The sequence below is a fragment of the Dermacentor silvarum genome, chromosome 9, assembly GCF_013339745.2.
Source record: "Dermacentor silvarum isolate Dsil-2018 chromosome 9, BIME_Dsil_1.4, whole genome shotgun sequence".
NCBI classification, from domain to species: Eukaryota; Metazoa; Arthropoda; class Arachnida; order Ixodida; family Ixodidae; genus Dermacentor; species Dermacentor silvarum.
The window spans coordinates 91,506,882-91,529,544 of record NC_051162.1 but is presented as its reverse complement, the minus strand read 5'-3'; the positions used below and the strand labels follow the sequence as shown (position 1 = coordinate 91,529,544).

Here is a 22,663-nt window from a genome sequence, read left to right as displayed (position 1 = left end):
TATTGAAAGAAAGGACACGCATGGGGAACGTGCTTCCTTTATGCAGCTCATTCATCGCATCTTTCTCGCCTACAACTAGCTCAATCTTGCAATATTTTTATTCTGTGGGTAAATTTTTCTTTCGAATTTAATTGGTTTCCCATAGCGCGCGAATTTGTAGAAACACTGGAATAACGCTCACCATGAAGTCCGTTTTAATGTTTCCGTTTTAGAACAAGATGAAAAAAAATCTTCAACGCCTGGTGAACTTCTGATTTTGGTTTCCCGAACATTTAGTTTAGCTTTCTGCATCGCTGTGAACGAAAAAAATGTATTTATCAGTTTTTTTATGGTGAAACCAGCCACAAATTTGTTGTCTCTGCTATTTGTTTTTTCCGCATATCTCAATTAATGTTATCAATGCTTTCCTTTAAACAAAAAAAAAAAACACTGCCTATAGTGAGCAGGCGGGCTAATGAGGCAGGCTTGCTTGAGAAAAAATGGTGATCTTTAAACTGTGCCTTAAAGGAAAAAAGACCGAATGGAAAGCATCAAAAACGCCAACACCAGATCAAAACAGAAACACCGAACCAAAACAGCACCAGGCGGCTCGAAGGGAGGAAGGAAGGAAGTGGGAGGACGTGCAGGATCGTTGACCGTGAAATCTTCTTGCCCTCTGCGGCGGCAGCGGCGGCGAGAGGAAGAAAACAAAAAGGCAAAAAAAAAAAAATGCAAGGCAAAGCGACGTTTCGGCTGTTTGACCTGCTCTCCTGCGGTTGGCTTCCGGGAGAAGGCAGTGCCGGAGAACGAAGCTGCGGCCTTAAAACGACCACCTTGACTCGCCGGCCGCTTCAGTCTGGTCTGCAGCGCCCAGACTGGATTCAGCCCACCCGACACGCAAGGTGAGACTTCTTTCACGGTGACTTGCTTTGCGTGCGATGACGTGACACGTAGCTCGAGGGCTGTCACGGACCTACGGTGTCCGGTCTGAACGAGACGAGATACCATTAATTTTGTCACGTGGCCTTAATCGCTGGCCTACTGTGGGTCATTGTGAATGTAATAGACCGTCGCGTGGTCCGTGTATGACAGAAACCGGTGTGCAGATTTATGTGAGAAAAAAAGATTTATGTTGCATTCTGAAATCGTCCTCAAGCAGTCTATTATGCAACTAGCTTCCGTTTCAATGCTGACTGTGAGGCGACGAATTAATTGAGCACGTAATGATAACTCGCGTTTTTTCTGAAGGTATAGTCGCGACTGGTATCTGTTTGAGTCCCAATATTTTAGACCTTATCAGGTGCCTTGCACTACCGACTTCGACTGCTTTCGTGTGTCATTCCGTTATGCGTTATCTTCTTCGCTAAGTTGCATAGAAATCCAGCACTTTAGTTTTGTCCTACCCGCTTCGCTTAGTTTGGTTGTGACAGTAGTCTCAAAATAGTAACTCAAGAATAAAATAAGGACAGGCTTCATCACGTGATTTTCAGTGCAAGTGGTAATCTTTCCTGGAAAATCAACAAATTAAACACCTCGGCAGTGTGCAGAATGAAAGCTTCTGCAAATACCTGTTTATATGGTCATGTTCAATGGAGACAATATTTTCATGCTAATCAAAAACTAATTCAATATTCAGTGCTGCTAGAGCTACAGCATTCAATGTCTTGTTCTTATCAAAATAATATGATCTTTTTCCCGTACCAGGCACTCAAGCTTTGTAGTAGCAGTAGATTTTCGAGGCTGAAGTCTGAAGTAACTGGTGTTGTAGTATTCCAACATAGTACCTCACGAGTACTTCAATATAGGAGTACTTGTAAAGTATTTCAAGAATGATAAGCAAATATAATGTATTGTGCGTAATCTCCATCGATTACTCAGCTGGAGGCTGAAACCACAGTCCGTAGGGGCTAGAAGTTGCGAAGTACTGGCCCTTCATCGTGCTGTATCACAGTCCGTACTGAAAATCAGTGACCTATTACTTCCAGATGCCGAGAATTCTATGGGCACTCCTCGTGGGCATTGCCTTGCTGGGCCTCGCCGAGGCACAGACGTCAAGGCCACAGTTAAGTAAGTACTTCACGTAGTCATATGTTAGCTGGCACTTCAAGACATACCAGTATCATACTTACAGTTATGCTTACCAGATCTGGTCGATCAGCATAAGTTTTACTAAATGTGGAAATGCACTCCTCTTCAGAAACAAACAGCCATAAAAGATGAAAATTTTAAAATTCGATGCCAACGGGTACGTCCGCGCTGGCCTTTGACTATATTCGCGACGGAATAAGGAGTGAAAAAGTTTGAGAATAGAAAATTCAGGGCTGAATTCACAAAGCTTTTCACTCGTAAGAGCTGTTTGTCACTGTCCGGCCGCTCTTGTTAGTAACATGCTGTCACTATTGACTGGCACTTCTTCTTACGAACTGATCCAGCGTAAGAATGTCTGCGTGAATGCGGCCCAGTTCCGGCTAGCAGACTGCAGTTCGGTCTAGTAAGTTCGCCTAAACTGACTCCGTCGTCCACCTGACATTTTGACATTGACAGGTAAACAGTGCGAAGATGATCGCGTGCAAAGCACGATCCGGGGGAAGTCGACTGCAGTGTAACGTCCATGTAACGTTCCTCACAGAGAGTTAATATAAAATGGGCGGCTATCGTTTGTCGCAGGTGGATATTTCACTTTCCTTCGGTACCGAAACCAAGCCTGTGAAGGCAAGTACGGCCAGAACGGAACATGCGTCACAGAGCAGGAGTGCGGGGCCAAACAGGGCACGGACATAGGACGCTGCGCCGAAGGCTACGGAGTCTGCTGCAGAGGTGAGTGCTGTGTATTGTTGTACTAAAATATGCAGTTAGAAGTCGCGTTACAGTCACAAGTTACAGCTGTCAAGTTGTTTTCTTTTTTTAGAGCAAAAGTTTCTTTTTGAAAATTTTAAAGTTGCTTGCTTTGCCAAGCTGGATGTAGGCTCGAGAACCGGGGCAGCGGTGGCTGCTTTTCGTTGGTAGAGGAATGTAAAAGCGATTGTGCAGTGGTTTGGGTGAGTGTCAATGTATCACATATGGTCAAAATTACGACGAAGTCCCTCACTACGGTGTCACTCATAATAATCCCCGCGTGTTGCTTTGTGACTTTAAATCCAAGCAACCACCCAAAAGCAAGCTGAGAAAGCTTACTATAACAAGGAGAAAAAAAGGTCACACACCAAATAAAAAGGAGGACAGAATACGACGGGAAAAGTTATTTACCTAGAACAGCGTGGTTCTCAAGGAACCAATCAAGGAATAACCAACCAAGGAATATGAAACATTTCCTTCTTAGTTAGCAAAGGCTATTTCAGCCACGGCCAAAATACTGACGTTATCTGGAGACTTTGCGTGACGACTGATTAAAATACCATGATAGGTCAAGAGAGCAATACAAATTGAAAATACAGATTTAGTTGTTTTGCATGCATGTGAACAAATTGGCAAGCACAAAAGGAAATGTCATGGCAACGGCAATATCCTTTGTCCATCTCATAATTTTGCAATCACGCATAATTGGGTTTATGACACCCAATTTCGTACATAACTTACCTGCACTGATATTTGTTATCTGAAATGTTTCTCACAAATCTAAAGAAACCTGCATCTTCAACGCTTTAACTTTGCTATTCTGTTTCTAACTGTTTACCTTGTCCTTATATATTGTTATTTTGAGCTATAATTTCACGCACGACATAATTTCTTGCTTTTTTTGTTTTTCTTCCCAATTACGAACTGGTTGTACAAGGAAAAATATTTGAATATCGACAAGCAGGGTATTTCTCAAATCGAGTTAAAACTCCTTCAGCGGAAGCTTAGGGAAATGACAACTATACATAAATACTGAACCGGCTCTTACGTCGGCAAAGGTACGAATGGTCCATATTGGATTAAAAGAATGCGGCAAGCAATTGACAGATTGAACACACAACGTTGAGGCGCGGTTGCCACTAACGCGTTGCAGCGAACATTCATAGCAGATGGATAGCACTTCAACTTAGCCCTGCATACACTGAATTGGTCGCAGGTGTGGAGAGCTCCACGTTTCCAAGCGTAACGCGAAGAAAGGAGAATTTCTAGCAAGTCTTATAGATGGCAAAGAGCTGAAAGTCATTAGACATCAGATGGCAAAAAGCTGGACGCTGTGAGCCATGACGTCGATACCATGGGCTGATGTCTCCATTGTGAAGCAGCCCATGTCGAAAGGTATAACGCGTGGGATAAGGGCCACTGCTTGTTTGCCGGTGTCATCCACCTTTATTTTATGGGCTGCCGGTCCAATGGTGTGACGTTATGACTAGGAACTTTTCAGGCCATGTGTTATCTGGGAGGCATTGGTCCACTGGTGATAAATACACGCGCTATGGGCGACTTCTGTTTGTCAGCGTCCTCCACTTTGATTTGGCGGGTTTCTACTTCACTGGTGTGACATCAAGTATCTTCAGACTTGTGCTATTTCGAAGTAATTGTTTCAGCGGTAATAAGTACCCCCTCGAGCAATATGTAATGGAACACCCAGATTGCTTTCAAAAGGCCACGCGACTAAGCACACACATGCCTGCAACATGTGTTCAATGGGACTTAAATGTTCAACACGAAAGCTAGTTGTTACCTCCTTAGATGTAAGATTGGAATTACACATCACGAGCAATCAACGCTTAAATACGACTTTGGTATTCCGTCTAATATTGCCCATGGCTGCACAGGTGGAAGGGCCGCTCACACAAATCACTGGGAGTGGGCTTGAGCTAAACAGGGGTGGGCTAACGGTTCTTGGTCCTGGCCTCACTTCTGCCCACAGTGAGCTTCACGTGCAACATGGTGAGCAGTGTCAACGAGACCGAGTTCGTCAATCCGAGTTACCCTAGCGGCGAGGTTGGCACGGGCACCTGCGAGGTGACCATCACCAAGACGCCAGACATCTGCCAGCTGCGCCTGGACTTCCTCGAGTTCAGCCTGGCGCCTCCCGATGAGCAGGGTCTGTGCAACGTCGACTCGTTCATGGTCCGCAGCACAGTGGGCGAGAATCTACCCCAGCTCTGCGGTGAAAACAATGGCCAACACCGTGAGTTGAACCAGCGGCTGTCGTGGGTTTTTAAGTGGGACATTATTTCTTGCAGCACCCCTACCTATTTTGTTGAATCTAGCTAGCTATTTACGCTTGAAGCTGCACCAGAATGAAAAAAAAAGATAATTATTGTCACTAGTTGTGATTAAACCAAGAGCACAACGGCTGTAGTACGGATGCTCTGCCGATACTCTACAACCACAATGCATGGTACACACACACAAAAGTTGGAACTTTGTCTCCTAGCTCTCGAAATGAATTTAGCGTGTCACTGTCGGGTTGCACCACAATATATGAAATTGCATTTTATGACCAAAATTGAACCTTAGACTTAATAGCTACCGCAATGATTGGAGGTGCAATTGATCACGTATTGCCAAGAGGTACACAGGATTTAAAATTTGGGTATCATCCCTTAATCACTGTCATGGATAGTTAATCATCTAAGGAGTGTCGGAATCTCCCTGATAATGGTGGATATAGTCAGAATAAACAGAAACTTCTGAATCTTGTCATTGTGCACCATGGCACTGAGATGCTATAGCATTCCCCAATAGTCATCTGACAGCGATTCTGCAACAAATTTATTTTCGACTTCAAAAAAATTTCTGCTATGGAACAAAAATAGCTAAGCGTGTACCTCGAATGCCTATGTTGAGGGGGAAGATAAGCGATGGATTGTTCTATAGCGAGGACCTGCCACCAAAAATAGGCAGTGCTTTCCCGTTATAACATTAAAAATGAAAATGGATCAAAACACACAGTCAGCACGTGTCACCAGCCTTTACTAACTTTTGTCACGGCCGCCGATAATTGATGCCTACTTTCATGGATATCTGCTGCCTAAAACAGTGCTTGATTGCACAATAACATGCAAATCTGTTCTACAAATATGACTGACGGCGCTGTCATTAAGTATCACCCACGGAACGGGACAGTCTTGTCTATTTCGCTGCTAGTTGTCTTCGAAGACAAGATTCTTGGTAGCCAGTTTGCAGATTTCAACAGTGTGAACTGTGCTTCGTTTTCGTAGTTAAGACTGGGCACTGGGTCCTGAACAGGGCTATGGACATACTTAGATGAACAGAGAATTGTGCTCGCGTCGCACAGGCAGTGCTACTTGCTGCAAGCCCACGTCCCGTTGATTAACATCGTCACTCGCGGTCAGAAAACAAAACCAATGTCTGAGCATGTAGCCTTGATCTGACAAAACGAAGCAATAAATATAGTGAAATGTAGTCGATCAGGTACATCCCTAGATGAAGTTGCAAAAGCTATATATATATATATATATATATATATATATATATATATATATATATATATATATTGAGGGGCATACTATATTTCAGCGTAAGGTCTAGGAACACAATTATGTGCGCATTTTTGCCAGTTATAGAACTTGCATTCGCTGAAAGCTCGAACAAGTCACTTTTTGTACAACATGAATTTATTGCTGGCAATATCGAATGTTAGAAATACAGGTATGATGCCTTCGTTCCTCGCGGAAATAAGCGTTTAAAAATTGTTTCAAATTGTTGCCCTTCGCTCTGAAACCAGTGTGTTTGATCCACCAGTGTCGTGGTATTCGTGAGAACTAATTGCTGACCGTGTATAGCGTATCAATTGCGTACCGAGTAAAAGACAATTTGAAACATATAGAACTAATAAGTCTCCATTCCTGCAGTGTACGTTGACATGGGTCGACAGTCCGGCAACCCAGTCGTTCTCAGTGTCATCAGCCGAGGAGGCAAGCGCCCAAGGCGGTGGCGAATCAAGATCAGCATGATTCAGTGTGGAAGCCTCGACATCGGTATGTCTCCTCAACTCTACACTGTAGAAATTGTTTTCTTAAATATGACGACCCATGCGTTGCTCCTGAGCCAAAGCTAACAGTAAGAAACCGATAGTTTTATTCTGTCCCAGGGCAATAGTTTCAGGCCTGTTGCAGTTACAAGTGCTTCGTAGTTTAATGGTACAGGCCAGAAAGCTTGGGTGTGTGTTATGCCACGCTGCCTGGTAAGCCCGTGAGCCAACTGCCTGCTTCTTTTGTGCCAACATTATGCAGCGAGTGCATAATGACTTTCAATCATGCTTCTGATACACGAATGCCTACGACCGTTCGTCATTTCCAAGAACAAAACGAATACAACCTTCAGAGCATCTGTAACGGGTGCCACAAGTAATTATCTACGAGCTTCCATTCATCGCTGCGAGTAACTTTGCAACGGCATGAAGCGTAATAAACGCGCAGGCCTTGTTTGTATTTGTATAGAAACCTAGAGAATATATTGGCTATGTTGTTCAAAAGTGCTTGAAGTTTGAAGTTTAACGGCCTGCACGGCTTCACGAAAATGCACTGAGGCACCCTACGTCAAGGCTGACATCTGCAATATACAAGCCTCGACCTTGTGTTCTCCGAGAGGTCTGCTATAGCCCGCAAGAAAGCTTCCCGCCTTCTTACTTTTTTAAAGAACTACTTCTCTGTGGGGCGTGTGGTAAATGCCCCAGACATACTGCAGGGGACGCTAATCTGGAGCAATTGCCGGCCTCAATCGCCAGGCTATAGAGCCGCCTGTAGCTACTGTACAGCACCGCCAGCACCTCATCAAGGGCTATGACTAAACGGATGAGGACGCTTGCGGCTGCGAATAATGTACTTGGTAACAAACTCATCAACTGAGCCTAGAGCTCAACATTTAGCACTTTAAACAGGATGTCAAACGGAAGCGAATTTAGCACTCCGTCAATCTAGGTAGCCGATTAACTTTGACGACCAGAGCTGAATAACAGTAAATTATTGAATCCAAGCACGTTTCGATTCTAAGCTCACAAGTTTAAAGTTCCATGAATTAAAATAAGAGAAAGGGGTAGCATGCACAAAGGTATTATTTCAAGGTAAAAAAGGCAATCAACATAATAGTATATTCAGCTAATGCAAGTCCACTAATAGAAGGCTTGACCCAGAAATTCCTAATTACTCCTGCCTTGCATCGGCGGCAGGTATCCTCATCCCATGTAATTGCGGTCACTTAGTGCTTTGAAGGAAAAAACGTTGTTCTACAAAAGAAGATAATGGGTGACAAGGGTAGGAAAACGCTGTAGAGTGCGGTAAAATATTAGATGGAACCAAATTATCATATGCAACTTTCTTTACAGTGTCTCCGGGATGCCTTCAGTATTTCCGGAGTCCAAGCGCTATCGTGAGAAGCTTCAACTATGGTCCACCGGTAGACAGCAAGGTCCGCTACTTGAGTGGACTTCGCTACTCCATATGCCTGCGTGTGGAAGAGAACTTCTGCTCCATTAAGTGGGAGACAGAGACAAACTCTTCGTTCTCTTGGGGACAGCCTACGTACGAGGACAACGTGGTGGCGTGCCGCGACGACTTCATAACTGTTGACCAAGGGTCGTCGTACGGCATGGGCCCCGGAGAAGACAGGTTCTGCGGCACGAGACTACACGAGAAGAATGTCCTCATATGTGAGTGTTTCACTCACTCACTCACTCACTCACTCACTCACTCACTCACTCACTCACTCACTCACTCACTCACTCACTCACTCACTCACTCACTCACTCACTCACTCACTCACGCACTCACTCACTCGCTCGCTCGTCGCTCAGTCACTCAGTAAACCAATCAATCAAGTGTCCCTGTCTCAGAGATACAATATATTGTACTTTCATACAAATAAGACCTCAGAGGACAGGAATTCAATTGTAAATTGAGGTGATAGTACTGAAATGTTTTTGTTGTACAGTCGGTAAGGTTCCAATAGCACATAAACAAAGGTTTCATGAAAAAACTATGGTTAATGTCGGATGCCATTTTTCAAAAATATGCTTCCAAAATCCAGAGTTCCACTAAATATGTTTTTGTGCCCAAATTGCTTTTGAAGAGGCTCAAACATCACTTCACCAAGTAAACCCCCTTAACAACTTGTTTAGCATTATTACGCGCACTTGCTCAGGCGGTGACAAAATAAATAGCAGTTCCAACGAGTGTGGCCTGCGTTTATGCACGCCAGCTATAAATGTTTTTGCGAAGTATACACGTGAAGAGAAAGACCGAAATGAAGGAAAGATCATCGGTTGCGATCGTTTTACTAAGTAGTCATGAAACTATTTAGATTACAATCGGCTCTTAGGTTGCAAGGATACAGAGCGTGTCAACACAGTTTCTAAACACAACCTCAGACTCGTTATTAATGAGTCACTGTGCTGATGAAAACTAGGAGTCGTTCAGTAAGAGATAAAACTCAATCAGAATTCCAGATTATTATATATCGAATGACACATTCAAGTTTCATTGTTTGTTCACTGATGTGACTATAGATCTCTTAGTACACGTATTCGTGTTGTGTCGGTGACAACATAAGAATGCAGAAACGAATCTACCACTGTCCACCTCAAAGAGAACTTGTATCGATGCACCAGTCAATGACGCTCGCTTATTTTTGCGACATCTTGACGAAGGTGTACTTCTTTCAATACCGTCGTATTTATATTTTGGACCGCGGAGACACAGAGGGGCAGGTGTAACGTGTGTTTGTGGGCAGGGCTTGCTTTCAATTTATAGGTTGTCATCAAGTATAGGTTCATATCTATGAGTAAAACGGGTAAATGTGTCATCTCACAGCAAGTTAGTTCACTTGATGCAGGTGAAGCAACTTTTCTTTTTCAATTGTGTTCCCCTTAGGTATTGTGAGACTCAAGTGCACGTTTACACTGACTGAATCTAACACAGAGCCTTGCTTTCAGCGCACAGCAAACCATTCATGCTGAGAGTCAAGTCTAACATGGACGCCTTGGCCAATTCGCAAGAAAATCAACACGGCTTTTCGTTGCGATACACCCAGCTACCCTGCGTCGACTGACACGGAGAAACCTGGTCCGCAAAATCATCCCGAGTGAGTCTCCTTGCATTTTCGCACTATGCAACAAATTATTGAATGCATTGGTCGATGAAGTAATTGAAAGTATCAGTTATCGCGTTATCACGTTATTTAATACTCGTCGTCAACAAGCTGAACCTGTATCTCTCTGCATTGCACGAGTGTATTGTGCTTCATGCTTTAATTGTGCTTTCGATTTTTCTTTCCTACTGCTCGCGAACTCTGCCGATAAACTCTTGCGCAGACAGGTGGTAGTCGACCTGCTATTTTTATAAACGTGAAGTGTGAAAACATGCTAACAAGCTACCGAACTTCCATCTAGGTGCACCCTAGAGAAACCCATGTCCTGGGGTCCTCCCCTACGACCTCCATTATAGCAAACGCAGCAGCTCTAGGCCACGAAAACCTAGTCAGGCAATCAAGCAAGTAAAAATATGCATTTATTAGTTTCATCCCCACGACAAGCTTTTCATGCTTTTCGACCGCACATTTACTTTTTGTAAAGTGGTTCACGTGTAGAAAGTCAGTCTAAGCACGCCTCGCAAAAATCTTACAGATATTCAATTACATATCGACAGAAAGTCTATTGAAGGCCACAAAAGCCTACTTTACAAAAAAGCGTTCAGCTTTGCAAGCGTTTAGCTTGCAAAGCAACGTACGACTATGAGCCTATCAGAGTAGCTGTAGCTGGGGAGCCGGCATTAATTTAGACCACGTGACGTTTTTAACGTGCACCTAAATCTAAATACGCAAGTGTTTTGCATGCCGTCCTCATCGGGATTGTGCCACCGCGGCCGAGAATAGAACTTTCGACCATGAGCTAATTAATCGAAATTCAGAGCCACTAAGCCATTGCGACGGGCTGTAGGCAAGGATGGTTGGTATAAACGGAACAAAATCTCTTCAAATACTTTGTTAGGAATAACCGTCGAGCAAGTGTCGCGTGGGTTGTGTCCTTCCCATGTCAGTGTGTTCGAGACCAATGTAACACTATGTAACACAATATTGTGCCCTAAGCTTTATCCATCGTGGCATCCATCATGTTCTCAAGCCCGTTTGTCCGACCAACCAGACGCAAGCGCCCGTTAATCTTTATGACTTCATATCCAACCTGGATCGCATAAGATATTACCTTTTTTCTAATGACACTTTGAGTTATCCTACTCTGGTTTCAGTCGAGTGTCGATAATTTTCGCAGTATGTACATCTTGAAGTGCATGTGTATCAATTAGCACGCGATTTCTTTGACATTCACTACTTTCTTTATCCAGGTGGGCCAGGAAACAGTGAAAGAAGAGGCAACAAAGAGACGAAGGAGACCATCGGACCACGTTATCGCCTTTCAGCCATCCAGCTTCAAGCCATAGCTTATTTATTTCTCACCGCAGGAACACAATAAAACAATTCTTCAGCTGAAGCTCTGTGTCTTGTGTTCCTCTGTGATGTTCTTCGTTTGTGCAGCGCAGCTTTGCTTCCATGTTCAAGAGCCAACTAGCCTACGCACAACCGCTTACAAGCAACCAATTTTGTGCTTATTTTTTCTTCAGGCTGATAATAATCTGGGGAGTCAGTTTATTTACTGCATCTAATGTTCTGCGTGAAGCACAGACAAGAAACATTTTAACGGCTTCTAGTACCTGCACAGAAGTCATAAAAATACTGCAATAAACAGAGGAAGGCACCCTGTTTTGTATGTTCACTGCTATTATCATGGTGCCTGGGCGTCAAGGGTGATATAGATATAGTACTTTAGTTTATTTTTGCAGTTAGAATATTGACGCGAAGTCCTACAATTCGGAAACTAGTCATGTCGTACCATATCCTGGTATATCAGCAGATTGTCTGAAGAGTTTAACCTCGACCTGCAACCCACTCTTTTCTTCGTGCCTTCTCAAATAAAAAAGAAAAAAAAAAGATTCTTGAAATAGACACTGCAGGGCTGGATACAAAATTTTTTCTGACTTTCTGACAAGATCGGTACGTAGCAGCACGGTAGAATCTGCTATTGGTACCACAACCATATTGGCTGTGATATGCTTCTGTTGAAATAGAGAAATTTCAAGCCGAAAACGTATGTGTTTATGAAAATTATTTGATTTCGAATTGCAGGTCTGAATCTCTAAATGTATAGGCGTATGAACGTATGGACACTGCCAAATATTTGTGGCACGCAGTAACACTCTCAGTATTTTCCCGACAACATCAAAATACGTCATTCGTCAAGAAAAAGACCGAACACATTTCATGGCCCTCCCGGGAAAAAAATAATGAACCATGTTTCGTAAGTTACCAAGAACGTAAAGTAAAATTAATCTATAAATTTCGCAGTTGTTTTGCAAGTGGCGTTCGAAAGTTCTTTATTTACCGTCCCTTTTGAAGCCACCTAAGGAGGCACAGCATTCAGTGTCAAAAGCGATGCAAATGACTTGGATTCCTGAGCTTTCTGCGCTCTGAGCGATTACCGCTGCAGCAAGCAATGGCCCTGTTTTCGCAGATCTAAGGTTTCCGAGACGGCAGCGGGGGATTGGCATTTCTCGGCCCATATTGTGAAATAGAAACTGCGAGAACGAAAAACAAAGCAGCCGTGGGTGTCTACTTCAACGTCCACTTTTCGGCCGGCTTCAGGGCACGATAGGCTACCAATCAGGGGATTCCTTCTTAAGGAGGCTTTGCTTTTGTTTTCTATAGTAATGCTAGAAGTCGATATCCCTTTTCAGGACGAGATTTCTTTCTACGCAAATTCAAATAGCGGAGTACACATGCTTATTGGTAGCCATTGTTGTAAGGTCGCGAGGCTTGCATACCTTTGCGTCTAAGTAGAATCTTGGTAAACGGAAATCAGTTAAACTGCATTTAGTTTGGTTGGCTTTTTATTTCGGTAATGCAAAAGCCTTCGTTAATCGAAACCAAAGTTTTGCAACTCTCTGCAAACCGAACCACAGAAGCAATATTTTTTTTTCAGGAACAGGCAGGTACTTAAATATATTTCTTGCCACAGCTGTCTTCTATCCCGAAAGCTATCAGAAAGCGGGGGCAAAGACTCAAGCAGGCAATATTTTGAAATACTTTTATTGCATAGCATGTACAGACCTGGACAGCTTCGCAGCACCACCACTCGGTCCTAGATGACCAAAATTATGAACAGCGATATTTCGGACGCGTTACAGTGCGCATTCGATAATTTGGGCTTCCCCCGCACTATCGTGTGCTATTCGGCCACCGACAGGAGCAGTAGGAGCTATGTTTTTGTTTTGATACGTTGACAGTGAATCCTCAGAATTTAAACTAGCAAAGCCTAGTCAATTTAGAAGCTGTGGACTACGCCCAAATCAGGGGGCAAACTTGATGCTACATTCAGAGGCTGTATTACTTATAATGCTACACATATGCACTCCCTCTCAGTAAACGAAACTCCAGTTAATCGAACATAGTCCGTCGGTCCCTTGACGCTCCGTTTAACAACATTATACTATTGGTGGTCTCAGCGACCTGTGCTTATAATTTTTATATGCTTTTGGACGTTCGCATATAATTACTTCTATAGTGGTGTGCATGCCACATCGCGGCTGTGGCAACCGTTCACGGCACTTTTGAAGCTGCTTAAGTTTGTACTAGCGTGCTCAAGATGGGACGTTGTAAAAAGGCACACATGCAAAACATGTGTGCCTTGTTGTATAGTCAAATGTGAAAGATAAATTCAGGCAATATAATTTGTGGCTACCAAGAGGTTGTACGCAATTTTTTAAGAAGTAATACTAGTGCTGAAACTCGCAATTCTTAAAGGAAATGAGGCGTTTTTCTCACAGGTTTCATTACGAGTTCGTCTGTTTTACAAAGCCAGTTGTCTTGTGGTTGTTAATGCACCCTTACGGTGGAGCGCGATCACTTGGAGCAGATCTTCGTGGGATTTCTAGGTAAACCCTGTCGAATGCCACCTAATTCCAAGTGGCCAATGCCATAGTTTTTCCATGCTGCTTTTTTCCACAGTGCCGAAACATCATTTGGTACAGCAATGTACTTGAGTAACTGCACTTAGAAAATTGCCAGAATCCAATTTTGTATAAGTATTTCTCTAAATTAGTAAAAAGGAGAGAGTTTCTATAAAATGGTTATGCTTTTACTGCTGGTTGACTCCAGGTCTGCAATTTAAACATACCCCTAAAGTCAATAGTTAAACAGTTAACACGTGAAGTGTTGCGAATAATCGTGTTGACATAATCTTAAGACATATGTCGGCCACTGCTATATATATACAGCTTCGTCTGTAAAAATGATTGACTTTGGTTTGAATTGCTTATATATAATTATCTGATAAAGTCGCTGTAGAAAATGCATTAAAATGTTACCTTCAGAACAACTTGTTCGAGCACTATAACAGAAAATTACAGTAAAAAGTACCACGGAAGACAAAGAATAGCGGATCATCTCAAGAATTTAATTTTGCTTCAACGAAAGCTTTCCAATATAGAATTTGCGCTTAGGTTTGTTACATATTCCACTTTTTTAATTGGCTATCAGTAAACAGCAATAATTCACCCTTTTTATGTTTTATCCTATAATATTAGCTAAGCGAAAAGAGTTAGCCGTCGCCAGCAAACGGTGATAAACACCTGCTCTGTTTATTTTTATTTCAATAAAGATGTAGCCCTGAGCTTTGGCTTATTAGTAACGATAACTTTTGAGAAGTCAGTAATTTTTCAGCGCTTTGAGCAACGACATTATTCAAACAATACTGAAATAGACGACGGCAGATAAAACGTAATAACATTTACCCTTGCTATTGAAATAGAGCACGAGGTTCGTTGAGAATGTACAATCTGAATCTACACGGAACTTCCCTAGAATCCGTCAATAGCAGAGATTTTGCGAGAATCTTGGCGTTTTTTGTCAGCCTGTGTGGCGATTCAGATTTGATGCCTTCGCTCGTGTTTTCGGCATGTGACCAGCTTTTGAGCTGAGCACCACCTGGCTCAGAAGCTCTGTTCCCCAATTCTACCCCACATCCCGAAGAATATGCAGGTACACTGACTCGGCTTAAAGGTCGTCGCGGCGATTCCATTCGTGACAGTTACTTCAAATATTTCGCCCGCGCGTGCGCATCAGGATACGCACTACGTGGCACTAAAAGTCACCATACCTGCCGTGGTGGATCAGCGGCTGAGGCCAGGGTTTGGACCTCAGCTGCGGCGGCCACGTTCCGATGGAGAGGAATGCAAAAAAAAAAAAAAGAAAAGAAAACGCCCGTGTACCATGCACTCGGTGCACGTTGAAAACCCTCAGGCGGTCAAAATTGATTGGGAGACCTCCACTACGGCGTCCGTCGTAACCCAGTCAGGAATTGCGGAACATAAAATCCCGCAATTTAATTATTCATGTCGCCATAGGTGCACAAATGTCTCCGAGCACGGAGCGTACATCAGGCCCAAGCATTAAAATGGCTATAAGAAAAACCTTGTGGTCACTCCAGGAGAAATGTCGCTCAGTAAACATTTCATTTTTCACAGAAATGAACCGGTCTACTGTCGGGCTAGTATCAGTAAAAACGCGCTGAAAGACGTCAGCAAACCGCCGTGGTTGATTAGTGGCTATGGTGATGGGCTGCTAAGCACGAGGTCATGGGATCGTATCCCGGCCGCGGCGGCCGCATTTCGATGGGGGCGAAACGCAAGAACACCCGTGTACGTTAAAGAACCCCGGTGGTCCAAATATTCCGGTGTCCCCCCCCCCCCTACGGCGTGCCTCATAATCAGAACGTGGTTTTGGCACGTAAAACTCCATAATGTCAAAACGTCAGTCAACTGAAAAATTAGAAAACAAGATAAATGTATCAAATAAATCTCATAAACGTGTTACCACTTTACGGAACCAGACAGTAAGAATGGAGTACCGCATACCGACACCTAAAAAAAGAAGAAATTTCATTGGCCTATAAACAGGCGAATACTTGTCCCACCTTTTTTTGCGTACTACAGCAGAAATCAGTGAGCAAGATTTATCAGTTAACGACCCTTCAAATTCTGAACTAACAGAACCAACTGACTGCCTGCATTTTCGTTTATGTTGTAATCAAGTTCGTTTCGTCCGTCACTGCCCAGTGTCCTGGACAGCATTCAAGAAAGTTCAGAACACATAATAAGTACGCCCATTACAGGAACGATCTCCCAAGTGGTCCGCATAGTTTCAAGTTATCACAGCAGACAAAACGACGCGAACTCGACACGAGTTCGACAGAGGATTTCGCTACTGTTGCGCTGCGTCCCACATACCAAAGAATTTCCTTTAGAGGGCAATCGGTCAGACATTTGAACTCCGTTAGAGGACGCCCGGATCAACGCCGTATTCAAACAACTGGCGAGACAGGCTGGCGGTATAGAAGGCCCAAAAATCTGTTAGTCTCTTCTCTCGTAGTAGCCAGGCCAAGTAGCTTGGTACCCGGGTAAAAATGCTGGACGTCCCCACCACGACCTCTTTTCTTTTATCTGCGTTTTAAGTGTCGACAGCTTTAGAGGTCAGTCAAACTTCCGCCATGCGCGCATACAAAGCGTGCCGACTAGTTTAAGCACACACGAAACGCCTATGTAAAACTGGTCGATGCGGCAGCCCGGCCAGACGAACATACAAAGTGTCTGAAAGACTCCGGAAGTACAGATATATAAACGAAGCGCAAGTCCCAGTTCACCCGCGTCTCGTCGACGTGAGGGCGACTAAACGAACAAATGCTGCATTTCTTGCTTCGACGGGGCCAACCCTAATTTAAAAAAAAAGAAAAAAAGACGTGTGCGACGAGGTTCTCAAAGTTGGTCGCCGAGCAGACGAAGTCAAGCAGACGACGTCGACCGGCAACGTGAAGGAAGTGTGGGGGACATTTTAACGCGTATCGAGATAAGAGAATGCGGGCCACGAAGCAAGAAGGTACATAAACGTTTGCCTGCTGTTGCTTTTATTATTTTTTTTTGTAAAGGCCATGGACTGTCGTTCCGGCAGCAGTAGAGGTCGATAGTACAGCAGACGGAGGTTTCCTTTACGAGCCATCACGAAAACAAGGTGCCCCGTTTCGGAATGCGGACACAGATGTTTTAGACATGATTGCGTGAAGGGAGAGCAATGCATTTTTCGTTTAGTGACGCGGCTTATTAATCATATTTCGACACCAAGAGATGGCCCGCCTGCTGATATTTCTTCGATTAACATCGAAATGTATATCACATGTCACATAAGTTATCCCAGAAAGGTTAAAGAAACACATCAGGTGAAATAAGCACAGGGCTCGAAACACAGGATACCAGAATAAAGAAAGAAACGCAGCATATTTTACCCTATTCGTCGATGCCATGGTAACAGTGGACCAATGCCCAGTCTATGCAATCTGTTTACTTGTCTGTGAAACAAATCACGCTGCGGTAATGTTTGTATAACACTATACTTATATCATCGGTAGCTAGCAGACCTTCACCAGCAGACTTTCGCAAGGTAAACACAAGAGCAATTTATACTGCCGATCTCATCAGTAATTAAGACAGGGAGGGCACATAAATATTGTTGGGTATAGATAAATCATGATGACCGCATAATAATGCAACCTGTGGATGTCCAACCTCAATAGTACATTTTCAACTGAAAACAGTCATTTCAGTAACAATAACTACACTAATGAAAATAACCACATATATCGACTAGATTGCACAATTCTAGCAACCAAAGTAGCGTGCAACACAAAGGACCAAAATACATGTTCATCTAGACATCATCGCATAGGGAGTCCTTGATGTAGCCATGGTGGCGGAATTGTTTTTATCACCGTTGTCAGAAAGGAAATCATTTCCTTAGGCTTGAGTCAATTTTAAGTTTGCACATTCTTCCTATATAAGTGATGAGCTGCATGTAACTGTAGATGGATTATGTAAGTCACTGCTATTTTTTTTTGCATTATGCTCCGAATAATAACTAGCACCTAAGCCGTATAGGTAGAAGATGGGCCAGTTGTTAGTTGTGGACATAAGAGTGCAAAAGTCAGCACTGTAAAATGTCATGAAACTTGAAGTTATGTACACAATGAATTCCAGATTCAGAGATAGTCATGTATAGTCAGAACAACGGAGCGTTAAACGTATTTTTGATGGTTTCACGGCGATAAGCACGAAAAACGATATGAAATGCATGTTCAAAGAATATTACCTAGTGTTACAAGCTTCATCGCAAATAATGGTATCCATTGCTCTACTCGTATATCGCTGTTACGCTGATGGCTTGGAATAATCGTTTGCAACTTACACCTACATCAGTGGATGAGAAATTCAGCCAAATGGTTGTTTGTTTTCAAGCACTAACAAATCGCACTCATGCTTGCAGAAATAACATTTAATGTTATCTCAGTGATTTTTCACTGCCATTAATTACATAAAAGCACAGGCAAGAATTGCTGCGAAACGATTATTGGCAATCAGTGCATTAGGAACCATGTATTAAATTTTGAATTATAGTGAATACAGCGGGCTGTATAATCCCCATGTCGGGCCCTTCAGGTGCTTATTCGGAATGTTCTGTCTGGGCGCAGTAACCTAACAGGGCGTCCAAAAGAACTCCCGATGTGAAGCTATTTCCTTTAACATTACGGTGAGAGGTTGGCGTATTCTGAAATAACACTAAACTAACTCTGGCACCCGCGAATTGTCTCAGTGCACACTGCAGCACAAGTAGTCACACGTAACGAAGACACGTTCGTTGTGCGAAAAATATATAAACAGTTCCAAAAAACTTCCTGCAGTAACTTTTGCTGCAAGGTTTTACATTATGACTTGGCGCACACACCGAAGCTGGTTTTAAGCTAGTTATGTTGGTTGAATAAAGAAGTAAGTGCTGCGGCACTCCACAAGGTAGTGGTAGGCTCATGAAAGGACATCTTTTCACCCGCTTGATTGTAGTTAATGCTACAACCGAAGCCCAACGAATTTCTTTGCATCATGCTCTGAAAATTTGGATGGCACATTATGTTTTGAGTTTGTACTTACGCTTCCGTGCTTTCAAACAAATCAAGGCTTATCTAGTTTGCGATAACTTTTGGTATAGATCAGCGAGACATCTATTCCTTTGTCGGCAACTTCATACTGAATGAATCCCAACTAGAAGCAAATGACTACATGCCAGCCACGTGACAACGAAATACTGGACGACGTCCCCCTATACTTCGTACAGATTCCCCCGAGCGAAGGGGCCCGGACCAGGAAAACCTGTCGCCCTGCTTCAGGAAACTATTCATTACTATCCAGACAGCCGCAAACACCGGCGCCGCGTCGTCTGGTGCCCCGGAGCCAGACCATCTTTCGTCTGCAGCAGAAATAGTTCTTGCCTAAGCCTCCTCCTGCCTCTCGAGCTTTGAGAGGAAGAAAAACAAAAGAAAGCAAACGAAAGGTTGGGGAGGATCCATAAAAAACGAGCGGGCAGGAAGCACGTTCAGGAAGTCATTCGCCTCAGGGTCGTCTCTCGCGCTCACGTAATGACATGCAGTCGTCGCTGGCCGCGGCGGCGGCGAGCAGCAGGTGTTGCCTCGCTGGGAGCATAGGGAGAGAAATATTTCTGGGAGTGCAGAGTAAGGGGGCGAAGCAGGACTAGCAAGAACACTGCCAGACGCCCGCGGAACGCTTCCTGGGCGTGAGCCCCCGACGCAGCAATCACCAAGGCACGCCAAGCGTGACTCCGAGTTCACAGAGTCCGTGACCCTGAGGTGTACCTTCACGCTCAAGACTGCCGAGGACACCGAGCGAAGCAGGCTTGCACACCCGGCCCGGGCGCGGTGTCTTGCTTCTTTCGCTTCTTCATCCGTCGGCTTCCAGGCAGGAAGGAAATGCAAATTTGCCCACGAGTCGGGCGAGACCTGGTGCAGTACGCGCTTGGCTTATCTGAATGTCCCGTCGTGCGATGAAACATCAAGAAGAGGAGCCGCTTCCTTGGATTCTCACGCATAAGTTGATATCCGATTCGTGCTCGAGACGTTGTCCTGGTATGTTCTGCGAACCTAGAAGCATTTACATGCCTTTCTGGGTTGTAAAGTGTTGCATTCGCAGAACCGGCCGCGAAAGGTTACACCGTGTCAAGCAAGCAGGAAGAGCTGTTGCTTCTCGAACGCGCTTTGCACGCGGTGATGCATGGCTAACAAGGGGCGTGACCTTAGCTGAGAGCTCTTATGGAAATATGATAAGCCTGAGAATGAATGACTCGGCTCGCTCACCGACATCACGTTTTATTAAACACGGGTCGTATGAAAACATTTGCTCCCAAAAGAGGACTATGCCAACTAGAAGTAACGAGGATTCGACGGTAACGTTGACTAGAAACTGACAAATATTATGTAGTTACAAGGCAAACATGATGTTTGATATGCTTCAATTATGGTCACAGGCACCGAATGGTACCTGTTTATCTTGTAAGCTTAGAGCATAAACAAGCAAAGGTGCTTATTTTGTGCCCAGTAGATTATTAATTGCCCGAGGAATGCTTTTAGAATGGTGAAAGTTGAACAAGCGTTCACATTTTATCCCTACAGAAAATTTGTTAAAGTTGGCCAGACGATGTACAGCAGCTTTGCACGCCGAGACAGTGTCGAGGCAAATTAGTTACAGCTGGCTACATTGAGATCTGCCGCCCGATTTCCACTTCATTTACCCAAAGTCCGAATTAACAAGGGTCCGGGATCACCACTGATTTTGAATTGTCATCATTTTGTTGCAGTCACTGCTGACTAGTCAATTTAAAACAGTCATAAAGCATCGGGCAACATTTAATTATTCTGTTGTAAGTAGTCACGACTTGCGTTTGCTTTTTTGGGTTTGCATTCTTGCTTTTACGTTCATGCTTATTTAAACCTTACTCCTTCATTGTGGTGAGACTGCTGAAACTTAGAGAACCACGACAAGCACTCGTGGACACAATGTAGTCCTTATCAGCTAGACAGTAGTCTGCTCCCTTGTCTATCCACTATACTAAGCAGCTGGCGAGAATTTGGTGCTTGCAATGAATTCAACCTCTCGTTTAGAATCATTGCCCCATGTAGTTTAAAACCTCTAAGTTACTGAGATGATTTTTCATTACCACGTGCATTTTCTTTCTTTTTTCCAAGACACGCCTTATACACAAACAGCTGCTTCGCGAACGAGCAGTAATCTTCCTGCCAGTGTACAAGTTGAGGCCAGCTGTTCTTTGAAGCCTCCCCCATCCAAGCCATTATTTAACATTGTTTACTCGTGAGACGCAACATCCCTTCCAGCAGCACATAAGTCATAGAGCAGTAGCATTATTCATGCAAGAAACATTGCCCGTCTAACTGAATTCCCCTCAGGGAAGATGTGGCGATTCCCCAGTAATGGCCGTCAGGGCAACTCCTGAGAAGTGACACATACAAAAGAGTCATTCATGCCAACTCCAGCGTAACCCAGACCGGGAGAACGAGAAGAAGAGAACAGAGTATCACACTGCAGCATCGAATCAATCGGCATACGATGCTCCAGCACCGCTGCCGATTCATTTATCTTCCTCACCGGCTGCGCACTTCTCAGCGTCTCGTCTTTTTTTCCTCCTTCGTTCGTTCAGAAAAGAACAAGAAGAAGCAAGATCCGTGGAGCACCGTTACCCGAAGTGTGACGCAAGCGGCCGGAAAAACGGCCTCGATTCCCGACTTGTCGCATTGTGTAGACAGAAGAAGCATGCCAGTAGGAAGGAACACAAACGGTCGGGCCCCCGCCGAATGCGCTTTGGTTCTTTTTCTGTTTTCCGTAGAGAGTCTTTTCGTGGAGGACAGGGCATTTTTGTGGCCGGTGGGCTGCCACTCGCGTCCTTGCAAGCTGGCCATCCCACAAGAAGCTGTGTGGCGTTTTTTTTTTTTTCAGTTTTTCTTACTCATTCATCCCTGCTCCAACTCCCCGCGTCCCAGACCCTCTTGCCGCTTCTGAGTTAGAGAAGAAGGAGGGACCATCCTTTATTTTTTCTTCCAATCGAACACTCAACTCCCACGGTTGCGATGGAAGACCCGTGCGGACACACGCACGCAGCCGCCGTCCGTCCGTTCCCGTGCTTCGTTCGTCATCGTCCACTGCGGGAGATCGGTCTGCACGTGTTCAGTTGTCCTTCCCTCCAACCCTCTTTCCTCCACAAACACCCCTCTTTTGGTAGTTTGGGGGGGGGGGGGGGGCGAAGCACCGCCAGCGCGGACAGTGCAAGGCACCGTTAAACATAAACGAAGTAAACACACACAAGCGCGAACATCTTCGGCAGAGCAGGAGGGGATGGTGGAGGTCGAACTGGAAACAGCAACAATACACAAAAAGATGCTTGTCTGCCCCGGCTAACCGAGTCTGGGGGAAAAGAGAAGGAGGGGCCCTTCCTCCGCTCTTCGATTACGCAGTAGCTCGTGGACCTAGAAGCCCCCGCTTGAAGAAAATGAAGAAAAACGTTGCGCCTCCTTCCCCACATTGCGGATGGGAGGAGAGACTCGCATTCTGAGGAGGAAAGGACGTCCCAGGCGTGAGCTGAACCAGACCTCGTTCCCCTCCGTGTGTGTGTGTGTCTGTGTGTACCTACCTGTTACCCCGCAACAAGGTCAATGTCCTCATGACGTCAGGTCTTGGGCGGCGGAGGAGAGGAGACGGAACACCCAGAAACTACACAGCTTCTTCTGCAAGGGGGTAGCCGGGAAGGGGGGGGG

The 22,663-nt window shown here is 44.4% G+C and overlaps 1 protein-coding gene across 1 annotated transcript; it reads left to right on the top strand.

The window, feature by feature from the left end:
• Positions 1–480: 480 nt before the first annotated feature.
• Positions 481–11,380, top strand: LOC119463740 (uncharacterized). Its single transcript, XM_037724564.2, has 8 exons — positions 481–881; positions 1,965–2,046; positions 2,647–2,796; positions 4,805–5,068; positions 6,759–6,884; positions 8,231–8,554; positions 9,836–9,984; positions 11,241–11,380. The coding sequence occupies exons 2-7, from the start codon at positions 1,965–1,967 to the stop codon at positions 9,949–9,951; spliced, it is 1,062 nt and encodes a 353-aa protein (XP_037580492.1). The 5' UTR covers positions 481–881; the 3' UTR covers positions 9,952–9,984; positions 11,241–11,380.
• Positions 11,381–22,663: the final 11,283 nt, after the last annotated feature.